A 15930-nucleotide genomic window follows, 5' to 3' on the forward strand; every position below is an offset into this window, starting at 1 on the left:
TGGGCACACATGCAGATGGCCAAGAAACATGGACATCAGTTTGGGGAGTTGATTTCTGACTGAGAGTGTTCAAGCATCTGCCTGTGTATAACTCGGAGTGGGAGGAAGGCTTTGATCCAGAAAAGTGCTTTCATACACTGCTTGACTTTAAGCACACATTGAGTTCTATGAATTCTAATGGGAGCACTTGCATATTAAAAATCCAGCACCTGTTTAAATGCCTTGCTTAACTGGGACTGGAATTGGTATCCCTAGTGTGCTGTGGATCTGCAGTTGGTGAAAAAATATGTTTAACGCAAGCTGGATAAATGTAATGCAAAAATTGCTATATAGTGCATGTAAGAAATCCTCAAAGTTAGACTGATCAGTATAGCTAATGACAAAAGTATGGTACTGATGTCGTCATCATCCTCTTGTCCTGAATTTCTCATCTGCATTATTTTTTTACTTTCCTTGAAAATCAAGCACCCACCCAGGAATCTCACCAATCTTTCTGAAATCATCCTCTCTTTTCGTTATGCACAAGAGCAAATCTCCAAAGGTTTAAGTCTTGCTAATTGTTAGATAGACTTTTCTGGTTTTTCTTTACCTTTACCTCTGTGGGACTCTCCCCTAGGTAACATTAACTTTGTTATATTTTGAGTACAGCAAAAGGACACGGTTGCTACCTCTAGCTGAGGCTTTGTGTAGTCTCTCGTGTCCAATGGAAATATGCAGTCTAACAGTGATGCCAGTTCAGGAGAAAGTCGCAAGCGATATGTAGCAGCAGAAATAAAAACAAAAAAACCCCAGGAAAGGAGGAATGGCTGAGTGGCCCCTTGTGCGATACCTACAAGGCTAGCATGTTCCCTGGCCGATTTCCATTTCCATTTCACAGACTTTTGCAGCATAGACGACTCCTGGGAGCAACCAAGTTCTTTCTTTTTTAAAGGGGGGAATGCCTGGGAGTAGAGACTAAAGTTTATTTGAGATGACTGGTAATTTTGATGGTTTCTCAAAGCATCAATCAGCCTCAAGATGTTTCTCTTTACCTTCCTCATATGAGGGGAAGAGTGCGTTGGGAAATGTCTCTCTTGTAACTATATAGAAGTGATTATTTTTGGTATAATTGTATTTATTTTGCTTGGTAGGAAGGCCATCATTGCTCTAGTTCATTGATATTTTTACAGAATTACCCTAAGGTCATATATAAGATATTCCTTGCTTTCTTGGAGAGCCAGAACAAACAGTAGAGAAGCTGGAGCCAAACACTTGCTTGAGTAATATTCATTCTTTTCTGCTCTTAGAAGAGGGGTCAAGTGCTATGAAAGCAAGAATGAGCAGCAGCTTAAAAACAAGGAAAAAACCAACCCTTTAAGGCAGTAGCTGCATATCTTTTTTGTACTAACAGAGTGCAGGAAGCGATGGGTTCAGAGAACTAGCCGTTAAGACACAGTTGGACCTAAATGCTTGTAAACTTTGAAAGTGTTATAATTAAATCAGGCAAGGGGTTTGAATTTAATCCTTCCCTGTCATTTCTTTTCCTTTTTCCTTATGTTTATTCATTTGGCACTCTGGCTCTTAATAAGTGGCTGGATTTTCAAAAAGACAAAATTGACGGCAGCGCTCCCTTCTTTTAAAGTGGAATAGAACTTTGAGCATCACCTGAAAAGTAGATTTAGGCTTGCATTTATCACATACATTGACAATGGTTGTATGAGCTCTTTATTTTCCCCCATATAGCTTCAAACACTTTCAATTTTCTTTTCTTAAAAAACTGTGTTTTAGTCATAGTGGTATGAACAGGTCAGCATAGGGTTTTTCACATGTTTTCTCCCTTAGCTTTCCTCCCACCTGCCCAGGATTCACACTGGCTCACACAGTTCAAGCAAAGTTACTCCAGGAACACAAGAGTTTTACTGCAACCTACTGAAGGAAAAGGGATGTGGGTGGCGCTGTGGGTTAAGCCACAGAGATTGGGCTTGCCGATCAGAAGGTTGGCGGTTCAAATCCCCACGGCGGGGTGAGCTCCCATTATTCAGTTCCTGCTCCTGCCAACTTAGCAATTCGAAAGCACATCAAGTGCAAGTAGATAAATAGGTACCACTCCGGCGGGAAGGTAAACGGTGTTTCCGTGTGCTGCTCTGGTTCGTCAGAAGTGTCTTAGTCATGCTGGCCACATGACCCGGAAGCTGTACGCTGGCTCCCTTGGCCAATAAAGCAAGTCAAGTGCCGCAACCCCAGAGTCGGGCATGACTGGACCTAATGGTCAGGGGTCCCTTTACTTTTACCTTCACTGAAGGAAAAGGATTGCTGGTTGCCTCTTTAATGATTACTAGCAGCATATCACTGGATATCATTTTTAGTTGGGCCAAAAGGTCACTCATATATTCCAGTAGTCTAATTGGTTTGCTTCCTGTTCTAATTTTATATAGGCTACAATATTCTCCTCAGAATGCAAATGAAGCATTTGACCTGTGCCGCCCATGTCCATATCTGCTTGCAATTCTTCATGTTCATATTGGACACACAAACACACTTAAGTCTAACCTGAAATAGCAGTGTGGCTATTTTTCAGTGCAGTAAAATGATGACTTGGCTCTGTATAACCTGTAGTATCTGATATGGAGTTGACCGGCCTCAAATGATGAAGCATGTGAGTTAAAAGTGAGGTCATATGATATTGCTTTTGTTCTTTGACAATAGGTACTCACATATTCAGTATGAAGATTTATGCACATCACAAAACTCATTCAGACTACTGGATCTGGCAAACTGTATTAACTGACAAAGTAATAGCACAATCTGGCGCTGTGGGTAAAAGCCTCAGCGCCTAGGGCTTGCCGATCGAAAGCTCGGTGGTTCGAATCCCCGCGGCGGGGTGAGCTCCCGTTGCTCGGTCCCAGCGCCTGCCAACCTAGCAGTTCGAAAGCACCCCCGGGTGCAAGTAGATAAATAGGGACCGCTTTCTAGCGGGAAGGTAAACGGCGTTTCTGTGTGCGGCACTGGTGCTGGCTCGCCAGAGCAGCTTTGTCACGCTGGCCACGTGACCCGGAAGTGTCTCCGGACAGCGCTGGCCCCTGGCCTCTTGAGTGAGATGGGTGCACAACCCCAGAGTCTGGCAAGACTGGCCCGTATGGGCAGGGGTACCTTTACCTTTTCCTTAATAGCACAATCCTACACATGTCTACTCAGAAGTAACCCAACTGAGTTCAATAGGACTTACCCTGAAGTATCAAAACAACACAATTGTTTAGAAATATGGTTTTCTCCTTATGTCATACGTAAATCAGGGCTCTAAAAATCTTTGGTTCCATTTTTGCAAAGCTACAGGAAAGACTTGCTCTCATGAAAGGTGTTAACTTTCTCTTTGTGGAAGATTTTCTCTTCGTGGAAAAGATCTTTTATATCAGGGATGGGGAACTTTGGCCCTTCAGATGTAGGGAACTGCAGTTCCGTGACTCTTACCATTGTTCATGCTTCCAGGGACTGATGGGAATGGGAGTCCAATGACATCTCCATTTCTGTTTTGTATACTCAGCAATGTATATTGCATACCCTTCAACTGCCCTGTTTTAAGCGGGACATCCTGGAATCACAGAAGCCAATCCCAGTTTATGTTTGATTCCCGGATGTCCCATGTTTTGGTCCGGTATTCTAGGGTGAGTCTTTGTGCCTGAGCGCTGGACCAAAAGATTCTGGCGCTCGTGATCAGGGTCATGCCAGAGTGCTGAAGGTCCAGCACTCCAACATGACCCTCTGCCATGCACTCACCCCACTTTTTTCGGGGTGAGAGGATGATGTGGGACACATGAGTGGCCCAGGAGCGATGGGTGTCCTAATTTCAGGTAAGAAAAAGTTTGAAAGCGAAGTATGTTAGAGTTTGCCTTTGTATTTAATTTTATGTTTATTATGTTCAGGATTTTGTTATAAATAAATAAATAAATAAATAAATAAAGCAAGCAAGCAAGCAAGCAAGCAAGCATAGTAGAGAGTGGGACAAGGAATAAAATGTAGTTGTTTTTATTAAATATAAACTGCAAGACGTAACCAATACAAGTAAAAATTCACTTTTAAAGACCAGATTATCACAATGCTGTAGGTGAGGGGGATGGTGGACAAAGTTGGTGCAGATAGCTTCTTTTTTTACCAACATGTCTTTGAAAACCCTGCCATAATGACCTGGTGAGAGCTGCTTCATGCTTTTTCATTTTGGAGATACAGTGGTACTTTGGTTTTTGAACGTAATCTGTTCCGGAAGACAGTTCGAGTTCTGAAACGTTTGAAAACTGAAAATAGCTGACAGCTAGGCCTCAGGATGGATGCGGGTGGCGCTGTGGGCTTGCCTAGGGCTTGCCGATCAGAAGGTCAGCGGTTCGAATCCCTGCGAAGGGGTGAGCTCCCGTTGCTCGGGCCCTGCTCCTGCCAACCTAGCAGCTCAAAAGCACGTCAAACTGCAAGTAGATCAATAGGTACTGCTCTGGCGGGAAGGTAAACAGCGTTTCCGTGCACAGCTCTGGTTCGCCAGAAGCGGCTTAGTCATGCTGGCCACATGACCCGGAAGCTGTACACCGGCTCCCTCGGCCAATAAAGCGAGATGAGCACTGCAACCCCAGAGCCGGCCACAACTGGACCTAATAGTCAGGGGCCCCTTTACCTTTAGGCATCAGGATCTTGCACTCAGAGGAAGCCGCATGGCATGTTCGACTTCCGAGGCGTGCTCGAAAACTGAAGCATTTACTTTTGGGTTTACGGTGTACAAAAATTGAAATGTTCATTAACGGAGACGTTCAAAAACTGAGGTACCACTCTAATGTTTGCCTTCTTTGTTGGGGCAGGGGGATAGTGGGGAGATTATATAATCTGAGACTACACCTTCCTACTATTAATTATTGTTAATGCTGTTTCTCTTTCAGGAGGCAAGCTTGTGTTTGTTGGCCCTGGGCCAATAGAGCTCCATGCTCATTACATTCTGGTGTCAGATGGAGGAGAACTTTGGGTTGGCTCTCCTGGTCAGCCTTTCTGTGGCAAAGCCCAACTCCACCTCCGGGGCAGTTTGCACTCTCCAGCATCCTTTCCATACGGGGCCAAATTTCTGGCTGTGAGGAACGGAACCCTTTCTATGCACGGTGAGCTTTAGCCACAATTGTGTGATAGATGTGTAAAAAATGCTCAGTGTTAACAAAACCCATATTTTCCAGTTGATTAAAATAGCTAGCACTCAAATCACTCTTAAAGAGAACTGTGGAATATTGCAGCAGCCCTGAACATCCACTCTCAGTTATAAAAAGGTGTAGGAATTATTTGCACTGTCTCTAATGCTGTAGTAGAGCATCTCCAGGTAGGGGTGGTCTTATTCTCAGGATAAGGCAGCTTCCTGTAGTGGAAGGGCCAGAGTTCAGTGGTAGAACATGGCTTTGCATGCAGAAGGTCCCAGATTCCATTCCTAGCAGCTCCAGAAGACTCCTTGCCTGAAATCCTGGAGAGCAGCTGCTAGCCTGTGTAATGCAGGCAAGTTCCAGCGGTCTGACTTAGTATAAGGAAGCTTCCTATGTACTTTCTACTTAGGATAGAGCCAAGACAGGTGATTTAGGTTCTGAAAATGATGTTTTATTCCCCAATTAGTTAAGTCCTTCCTTGCATACGTACATGGCAAAGTCAGTTTGGGTAGACAGCTTCTTTTTAGCAAAACCCTGATAGGTTCGTACAAGTACACTGCTTGTGTCTAGAGTGAGTTCTGAATTACTGTGCTCCATCTAGGCACCATAGTAACACTCTCTCATTTGTTTGTCTCTCATTATCCTTCTCTTTTGTATAATAAGCTATACCAAATATTATATTCATTAATTTAAGAATTTCTATCCTGCCCTTCATGATACGGTCATAGGGCGGGTTACAGCATATCAAAATACATTAATTAAATACAACCAACACACATTAATGCTTGAAGGTGCAATATGGCCGCTGCTTACTCTGAAGAGCATCACAAAAAAGAAAGGCCCAAATGACGCAAGCAAAATTCTTGGAGGGATGTCTCCGCTTCCACCAAGGTCAGGCTGTTCAATTTACATTGCCTAGGCAACTGCTTAATATGCCACACTGTTCCTGTGGCTGGCGATGTCTCAAACATCACTCTTGCTGATAATGAATTCAAGTGGTGAGTGCTGACAGAATGAGGTCACTGAGAAGCACGAGGGCAGTGTTGGCCTTCTCAAGGGAACCCTGATGTTTCCAGAAGTAAATAAATAGATAATAAAACCAAAGGGTGCTAGCCAGCTCCAAACGCGAGCCTTCTACCATGATATGGTACAGGAGGCAGAGGGAACGCATGGGACCTGCATCCCAAGGTCTGAACAGCATTGGAAGGAGCCCTGAAGAGGAGGACCTCTCTCAGAGGGGTGGAGATATAGAGCAACATTTTTTATTGGTCTTGCTTCTTTTCCTGATTGATAATAATAATAATAAATTTTATTTATATCCTGCCCTCCCCAGCCGAAGCCGGGCTCAGGGCGGCTAACAACAATCAAATAATCCAACAATCAAATAATCCAACATTCTAAAAAGAATTCATTATAAAAATTAATTAAAATCAAATTAATGGCAACCGTTAAGCAAAATTCTGTGCAGGTTGCCAGAGGAGGGAGTCAGGCTGGGCCCTGACCAAAGGCCTGGTGGAACAATGTCTTGCAGGCTCTGCGGAAAGATGTCAGGTCCCGCAGGGCCCTGGTCTCTTGTGACAGAGCGTTCCACCAGATTGGAGCCGCAGCAGAGAAAGCCCTGGCTCTAGTTGAGGCCAGCCTAACCTCTCTGAGGCCTGGGACCTTCAGGATGTTTTTATTTGCAGACCGTAGGTTCCTCTGTGGGGCATACCAGGAGAGGCGGTCCCGTAGGTACGAGGGTCCTAGGCCATATAGGGCTTTAAAGGTGATGACCTGACAGAACTATGGAGTGCCAGCATTTTCTTTCTGCTTGGGTTTTACTAGTGTCCAATGCCTTCCCCTTGTGTTGCTAGCAGGAGAAGCATTTGCATGGAAGGCAACAGGACCTTGTCTCCAGAGCATTTGACCTAGGTGCCATAAAAAGACAGATGAAAGGAACATCCACATGAAATACCAATGACTATTTCTCATGTCCATGGCTGTAGAGAGTAGACTGGGTGATCAAAAAGAGTCAGTAAGGGGAAGATCTGGGTGGCCTTGCCCATTCTATTGGAAACATCTTTTGGTTTCAATTCTTCAGCAATGATGCAAGAAATATTGGGCTTGCCACCCCATCTCCTGTCCGAGGCGCAGTTCCAGTGCATGGGTACAATTAAGTTTCACTCAAAGCGTGTAATCCACCATTTAGTCGTAATGCAGTTGAGCCCCTATAAGTAAGATGGAAAAAAGAACACATACTTTTCTGCCTTCATGCTGCTTATGTCAAATACAAACACATTTTCCTGGTTCCAGTATGGCATCAAGCTAGCTTGTAGTATAAAACAAATTGGAGTGCTTGTCAACATTTTTATAGTTTTGAAATAAATGTGTATAGCTAGAGCAGATCTAAATCATTAAACAAACAGGCTTTTGAGGGGGAGAGAAATCAGCTGTCTGAGTAGACAGGGTTGAATGTAATTTAATTTCTTATTTTCCTTCCAAATAGAAAATTTTGGAGGAAGCGTTCTATAGCAATGGCTGAATCCTGATTGTTTAGTAACTGCCTGTCAGCTTCTTCCTTTGATATGTTAATATGACTAAGGGTTTTCCCAGAATTCTCTTCAAGCGGCAGTCCTGTGCTCGGGTGGTCGGAGTAGACGGGGAAATTGCACTGTTGCCTTTGGCTTTACCCAGCTCCCCTGCCAATCAGACCACACTCCCCATAAACTGCCTGCCAATCACATGTCAGGTTTAAAGGAGGTCTCAGTCAGCTGGGGTAACTTGAATTTTTGACAATGTAATTATGGCCCTTGTGTCCACAGCAGAAGCCTGAATAGGAGGGAATTTTTTTATTTTTATTGATTGTTCAGAAGAGAAATTTATCAATGTCTCTGGCTCTGTTCATATGTATTCCCCAAGAAACTCTCCTGACAAGTTTCCAAAGAGAAATCTAGCTTGGTGGCCTTGGCCATATTTTTGTCCTTTCCATTATAATCGATCTAGATGGGCTGGCTGTAGTTCCTGAGAGAACATGCAGAATTTCAGGTGGTGCAAGCTTTGTTCAAGAGATAGCATGCAAAAGAATTACAGTCGACATGCTGCAAATAAAACAAACCTATCCGCTCCAGAGAAGCGGACACGGAGCAATGGATCCAAACTACAAGAAAGAAGATTCCACCTAAACATTAGGAAGAACTTCCTGACAGTAAGAGCTGTCGACAGTGGAATTTGCTGCCAAGGAGTGTGGTGGAGTCTCCTTCTTTGGAGGTCTTTAAGCAGAGGCTTGACAACCATATGTCAGGAGTGCTCTGATGGTGTTTCCTGCTTGGCAGGGGGTTGGACTCGATGGCCCTTGTGGTCTCTTCCAACTCTATGATTCTGTGATTCTATGATTTTTTTCCACTACGGCACAGATGAACTGTTTGACCGGTGTCTGGTGCAAGGCACTTCAACACTGGAAGTGTCTGAACTTGTGTGTGAACATGACGTATACAGAGTACCTTGATACCATTCCTGACATAGTCAGGAATTCTCTCACCCTTCACCCTGTCCTTCTGTGCTGCTTCTGCCTCTCTTGCTCTCTTATGGATACTTACAGAGTCTTTGCAAACCTGAATCTTGGATGCAGAATAAACTAAACAAAGGCACTGTAGGTCTGGATCCAGTTCTTAGGCAACACTGAGAGCTTTGGGTCTCTCTGAGCTGATTGAGGTGTTTCCATACTAGGCATTCAGCATGGAATTGCAATATTTAGATAGCTCACTTTGTACAGAGCATTTATATGATGCATCGTTCAATTATTGTCATCCTGTATTTTCCTTACCAGAAGAATAGTACAATCTCTCCTGGTATAGATATCATTAGTGATACTCTTCTATGCATATATTTGAAGGTGGCTGAACCAATAACAGCTCAGCACACAGGCACCATAACCACTTTAGCATTTTGCTGTTTTTAAAAACTTTTATTTAATGTGAACTGCTAATTTTATCTAGTTGGAAATAGCACTAAAATGCTTTTTAAATTTTTATTTTAATATGCTCTTTTTATTTTATTACATCGTAATACCAATTTAAATAATAGGTAAAGGCAAAGGGACCCCTGACCATTAGGTCCAGTCGTGACTGACTCTGGGGTTGCGGCACTCATCTCGCTTTATTGGCCGAGGGAGCCGGCGTTTGTCTGCGGACAGCTTCCGGGTCATGTGGCCAGCATGACTAAGCTGCTTCTGGCGAACCAGAGCAGCACACAGAAACGCCGTTTACCTACTTATCTGCTTGCACTTTGACGTGCTTTCGAACTGCTAGGTGGGCAGGAGCAGGGACCAAGCAACGGGAGCTCACCCCATCACGGGGGATTCGAACCGCTGACCTTCTGATCGGCAAGTCCTAGGCTCTGTGGTTTCACCCACAGCGGCCACCCGCGTCCCTATTTAAATAATAAATCAGAAGAAGAAAATATTTCCAGTTGCCACAATAAACCACATTGCTGAAATGACATGGAAAGGGTTCCTCAATCGTTTTTTTTTAAAAAGCATCATAGTTTGCCAGATGCAAGCCGTTCCTTCTGGGGAATGAAATGGTGTCTACCGCAAGATTATAGTGAATGTGTGCTTTGCTTCAAATGGTTGTTCAGATGAATTGAACCTTTCTGTTCCTCATCTTCAGCACTGGATATGACATAGCAGACTGTATACATAAAAGGGTGCATACACCCAGCAGTGTGGAGAGTTAAACACAATTCTTCTTATAGCCAAAAGAAGCCCAGTGATTGGGTAACACTGGGAGCAACCTGTTTGGAAGTAGCTTTGGTTTCTCACCTTATTTTAGCGTTTCAGTGGAAGATGCTATGTTGTTGTTGTTGTTGTTTAGTCGTGTCCAACTCTTTGTGACCCTATGGACCAGAGCACGCCAGGCACTCCTGTCTTCCACTGCCTGTACTTTTACATAAAGCATTGTATTCCAAATTCTAAGTTGATCTTTTAACCAAGGACTCATCGATCTTCCTTTCTTCACACCCCCACCACTCCAATTCCCCTTCATAATGACCGACTTTTAGCTCCTGAAGTTATAGGCAACAGATCTTAACATTTGGATGATCATCTTGCCCTACACTGATGTTCCTAAAAGCGCTCATTCTGTCTCATTCACTAACTGCTTAGGAGATTAACTGGCAATAATGGAAAATGTGAGAAGCTGGTGATGAGTCTGTGTTGTACTTACGCACTTAGCCCTCGTGATATCTTCCTCCGTTTCATAGCAGTGCAATCTGAATTACAGGTTCATTGCATTGCACATCACATCTTGCCAGCTTGGCCCCTGATGCTATTGTCAACTGGCAATACTTACGGAAAATACTGGCAGCACTTTGCTAGCATTATAATGGTTGCAATATTGTAATGCAGCAGTTGGTTCACCCTAACTTAATTTGCTAGTGTTGGGCGGGACTAAATCCTAAATGTGGTGCTTTTAATAAATGATTTAGGGAAATGGTAAAATAACTGACTGAAAACAAGACTGTGGTTGCCAGTAGCAGATTGCAGGGTGGTGTGGTGGACCTTACCAGGGAGATTGGAAGAGGAAAGGCAGCGGGGAGTTCTGCTCATTCCACTCCGGGGTGTGGCATTGCTGCCAGGCCTCTGATGCCTCAGCCCTAGGGAATTTCTCTTTGCTGGGAACTCCGGTTAGCAAGAGACCAATCCACTCTCTCACCGGCTGAGGGATTTGGATTCAGCCTGCCTGAAAATTGACTAATTGCAGGTGAGCCCAGAGGTGGTCTTTTGGGTGGTGGGCGGAGTGGACTGGGGTCCAAAGAAGACTTCACTCCAGTCCACTCCATGAAAATAAAAGGTGGCCCACTCCTTCACTGGCACCACTGGTTCCCCCCCTCTTTTTCCTACCCACATTCTCTTGGTTTCATCTTGTTACCAGAAGTAGTTGTTTGGTGCTTGACCTCACTATGGAGGCTCTCAGTCCCCATATTCGGGGCCAGGAGGTATTTTTCTGTCAGACTTATTGGCCTTGTCTGAGGGTGGGTTAGGCATGGTTGGAGGGAATGTTGTAAGCCTCTGCCTGTCCTTCTAGGGGAATGGAGTATCCCATTAATGGGATCCAGGACAAGGGATCCAGGATACTAGTATTGGGTTGAAATAGGCTAGAACTTTTATTGATTACAGGTGTAAGTAGTTTTTGGCCAAGGTATTGGGTATGTATCTGGTATCAAGCAATGCACCTACTGTTTAATAAATAAGGTAGGGCCATCCCCTGACATACATCAGATGTTACGATCCCGCCAGGGCCACCATTGGGAAGGGTGCTATGGCTGCTGGACTCCCAGACACCCCCCTTCCTGGACCCCTTTAATGGTGTCTCCAGATTGGCCTGTTCCAACAGACCTTTGCCACCAATGCCTGTGCGGTTGGAAGGGGAGACGCTGAGCGTTCCACCCACGGCCGAATGGGGAGGAAAAAAAATGGGCCCCTGGAGCCCAGGTAAGTGGAGACCCCTAGCTACTGATCTACTTTGAGACTTATGGAGAAGAATTGTCTTGAAGGCCTGCTTCTTGGGTAAGAGGAATAACACGTTCTTGAAAATTGCTCCCAAGTATAAGCTACAAAACACGGTGATTAATTTAATATTTGTGTTTCTACGTAGTTATCTCTTTTCCAAAATATTATGTATGGGGGAAAAAGAAAGAAAAAAAGTTGTCTGATGTGAGATGGTACGAGAAAAGTTCCAAATTTTCCACCATGATGCAATGGGAAAGTCTACTTTCCTGCAGTAGGCTGTTCTTCTGAAGTACTTTCTCTTTGATACTAGGAAGCTTCAGGGAGTTTTGCTTAAGGAGTTCTCAGTAACCCAGGACACTGAATATTCCTTAGCAGCAAATAGTGATACGGAATAGATTCATTTTCCATGTCTAGAGGACTTAGTCATCATAAATAAGCAAAGACCTCCTGTTTTATCAGAGGGAACGTATGAAAAGCTTGCAGAGTGTCAACCAGCATATAAGCAACTTGAGAGAAGTTTGCTTTGCATCAACAAGCTGCCTACACAGAGAATTTGGCCTGAAGTGGCTTACGGAGGTGGCTCTAAACTTTCACGACAGGGAACAAACAGCGCCTGATTTATAGAAGTTGTGGAAGCTCCTTCCTATTTCAGCTACCCTGGTGCTCATAATGTTGCCAAAGCACAAACAGAAAAGATAGAAGAGAAAATCCATGTTGATTTTGAATGGCTGCAGTTTGCTCAGGTCAAACTTAACTTATCCAAGAGCTGTTTGGCAAAATGTTTAGAGGACGATTTTAGGCTTCCAGAGCTGCTGAAGAAAAACTGAATGCAGGCTGTTGCTACAGGGCCACAATTCAATGGTATTGCACATGGTTTGCATGTAGAACAGGGGTAGCTGGCAGAGGAGCCGGGTATAGTGGGTGCAAGAGGCTTCAGTCCCCTCAGTGTTTGGGGCCCCCAATATTGAGGGGGCCAACTTTCCCCACTGCTGCCAGGTGCCCTCCGCAGACCCCAGACCCTGCCCAGGAGCTCGGAGGGGGTTGGAAGAAGCGAGAGCAAAGATCGCCCTCCGTGTGTTCTGCCCCCGCCAGGCATATGCACGGAAATGGAGGCCGAGCACAGAGCAAAGCAGCCACGCTCTGTCTCCCCCCCCTCCAATGCCATGAGGAGAAGGAGGCCGAGCACAGAGCACAGCTCCATGCTCCCCAGTGTTCAAGCACTGGCAGGATGCCATGTGGCTTGGCCTGCTGCATGGAGGGGCAAGTTGGCACCCCTGGTAGCTGGTAACCTTTTGTAGACTGGGGTCCATGTTGACCCTACTGATGGAGAGACCTCTCTTGAAAAAGCAAAGAAAGGATGCATCTGTAAAGCAACTTTGTGTACCTAGTCTACTGAGTATTTACCAGTTTCCTCCAAAAACCTTATTTTCTCTTTTGAGTTGAAGAAGAATGGGGAGTGGGATGGAGCCTACTTTCTAAAGCAGCTGAGAATGATGATGGCAATGGATTTGAAATGGGGTGCTCCACACAAGTACTGTTGCAGAAGAGTGCAGGTCGCATCCAGTTATTTTGTAGATATTTGGAGTAATACAGTATGCTGCCTTGTTGATATTGCAATATATTGAAAGCATTTATATGCCTTAATTTACAGAGTGCACAGTTATGTTTCTGTTCTAACTGGTGTAGGTGTTGCCTCCAAAAATAGTCTGTGGAAGAGTTGTTTTCCAACCGGCACTAGTTAATAATTAAAAAATGAATTAAATAATTGAGGAGTTGCATTGAGCCAATCCATATTTTAGTACTTGGGAATGTTTCCAGTGGCAGGCCTTTTGGTAAAGAATAATCGTAGTGATTTTAATTCCCCTTGCTTTTGACTGCCATCCTTTTATGAGAAATAGAATGCCATCTCTGGTGGGTTTATTTCTGACCCCCTCCCCAAGTACTGCTGTGGTGCTTGCGATAGCCCCTTGTGAACAATCTGTTTCTGGTCTTCTTCCCAAAGCAGTTCGTCTGTTGCAGAGGGCAAGCAAAGGGGTGATGGATCATCTTGAAAATTGTCAGAGGAAGCATTTGCCCCCCAGGCCTTGTTCTCCCTAAGTTCTTCCCTCATCCTGGTGCCAAATTTTCTTTGGAATTGGCTCAGACTCCAGTTTTTGGAGGAAATCCAGCTTGTTGTTCTGAAGAGGTGGAACTCAGTGGAGGTTTCTCCGGGGGAATTCAAGGCGATGCTAAAATGGCACGGAAGGCGACTTCAGCAACTATTAGTCACTCCTGGTTGGCACAGCTGTTGGAACTTTCAGCTAATGAACCAGTAATTTATGAAAGCTGGGAAAGCTGACGATCTATCTTTTCTGCTTTTGGATTATTTCCACAATTCATAAAGGTTAATCAAGTGTCAGGTTCCCAGTATACGGGTATAGATGTACTCATTAATACTTGTGGTCCTACATTGCTTGTTATGCCATGAGAGTTCAGATCCTTGTTTTCTAATTTTGAATGGAATGTGATTGTATTAATGGCAGGAACTGATCATTTGTTTTTCATTTCACTCAGCTTTCCCAACTCTTAACTCCCATCAGTCCCAGCCATTGGATGATGTAGGGGGTAGTCCAAGACTTCAGGAAATCAGTCAGTCTGAGAAGGCTTGTCTAAGTGGGGTCAACGCAGTGTTTTTCCCTTTATTGCATTTTAGACATGCAGACTGATGTCTGTCTTTTAGGTTTTCCCTTTGGCATGGCCTGTGCATAACTTTGCCTATTTAACTGTCTTGGCTCAAAGTAAGTACTGGCATTGACAATTCCACATGGTTTAAGTCACCTTATAATTTGCCTACAACGTTACTTACAATAAATGGTTTCCTTTCCTCTCTTGTGTGTATGGTACTAGATGTCATTGTATTTCAATATCTTCTGTGATCTTTGCTCCTGCAACTCCACCATCCTCAGCCTCATACTTTTAAAAATGTTTCTGCACTCTTTTGTTGCCCAGCATCTCTGGACTTCTTCCCATGTAGATGTGGTGCCCTATAACTCTTCAAAACTCACCTTAACATGAGATCCCTTCGTTGCAGGGGGCTGGGCTAGATGACCCTTGGGATCTCTTCCAACTCTATGGCTCTATGATTTCTACCAAGCCTAAGTGCATGGTCCAGCGTTTTCTCACACCCCTTGCCATTTTCTTCTTTCCACATTGTCAACACCAAATGTGTAAGTTCATTGGATGTAGGATCCTCAATTTTTGGTTATGGAATTCTTACAAAATGCCATGCATCTTGATGGTGTTGTATAAACAGTAATTTGCAGATGACAAGCTCCCTGAAAGTGTATTGCCGAAAGGTTCTCAGATACTTCACACTGACCTTGATACGGTAATCGATATGCAAAACAGAGTCTACCGCCTCCACCCACATGGGGACTTTTAGAATCCTTTGTTTGCATTACAGTTGCATCAAAAATACCGACTGCATTGTCGGCATGGATCATTGCTTTCTCTGTTTCCACATCACCCTTCTCTGCTGGCCTCCAAGTGCTTGAGGGTTTTCGTCTTTGTTTTGTTCTACATGATCATTTCAGTGTGCATGGAAGAAAAATGAGTGTGCTGCTTTGTATTTTAACTGGCCTTAAGTTTAAAACAAACACAGAAGAGGGGAGAATGATTATTTAATGAGACGATTCATATTAATACATTAGCTTTAGCTTTACTGAAAGGGAAAGAAGAGAACATTTAAGGAAAATTTGAGAAGAAGGACCTGGGACTTCACTCATTTCTCTGAGCATTGCCACCGTTGTGGCATATTATTCATAAATTCAGTTAAAAGCTTTAGGAGGAATTCAATGTATCACCAATGAGGTTGCTCCAACAGCGCAAGCATGCATAGTTGTTTGTTACTGATTTTGCTTGAATTGTAGGTTTGAAATAGTTGGGAGATGAGATCAGAATGCTTAGTTTGTATGACGAAAATGTCAAGCTACAATACCTTTGTGCTCCTTGTCTCTCTTTATGTCTCTACACATTATGTTGTAGGTTGTGTCCCTAAAGTGACAGTCACACACTTGAAATCAGCCGCACGTCCCAATGATACAAAATTAGTTCTGGTGGATCATGTGGACTGGAAACCTGGAGATGAAGTTGTTATATGTGGAGGAGGGCCTAGAAGTGCCCAGAAACAAGAGGAAGTCGTGACTGTCAAGACTGTAAATGGCACAGAACTCTATGTTTCATCTCCACTCAGGTATTTTTTCAGCAGACCTTGATGTTAATGTAAAGCTCTTGGTATCTGAAGTGCAGGCACATGAAGCTTATACC

At 44.0% G+C, this 15930-nt stretch overlaps 1 protein-coding gene across 2 annotated transcripts in view; it reads left to right on the forward strand.

The window, feature by feature from the left end:
- Positions 1 to 15930, forward strand: part of PKHD1 (PKHD1 ciliary IPT domain containing fibrocystin/polyductin) — a 240228-nt gene that overhangs the window by 103689 nt on the left and 120609 nt on the right. For both annotated transcript variants that reach the window (XM_083435262.1, XM_083435263.1), the window contains 2 exons: positions 4896 to 5108; positions 15649 to 15856. In XM_083435262.1, coding sequence (XP_083291388.1) covers positions 4896 to 5108; positions 15649 to 15856 — 421 coding nt within the window. The remainder of the gene's footprint in view (positions 1 to 4895; positions 5109 to 15648; positions 15857 to 15930) is intronic.

The sequence above is a fragment of the Podarcis tiliguerta genome (assembly GCF_965153285.1).
Source record: "Podarcis tiliguerta genome assembly, chromosome: 3".
NCBI lineage: Eukaryota > Metazoa > Chordata > Lepidosauria > Squamata > Lacertidae > Podarcis > Podarcis tiliguerta.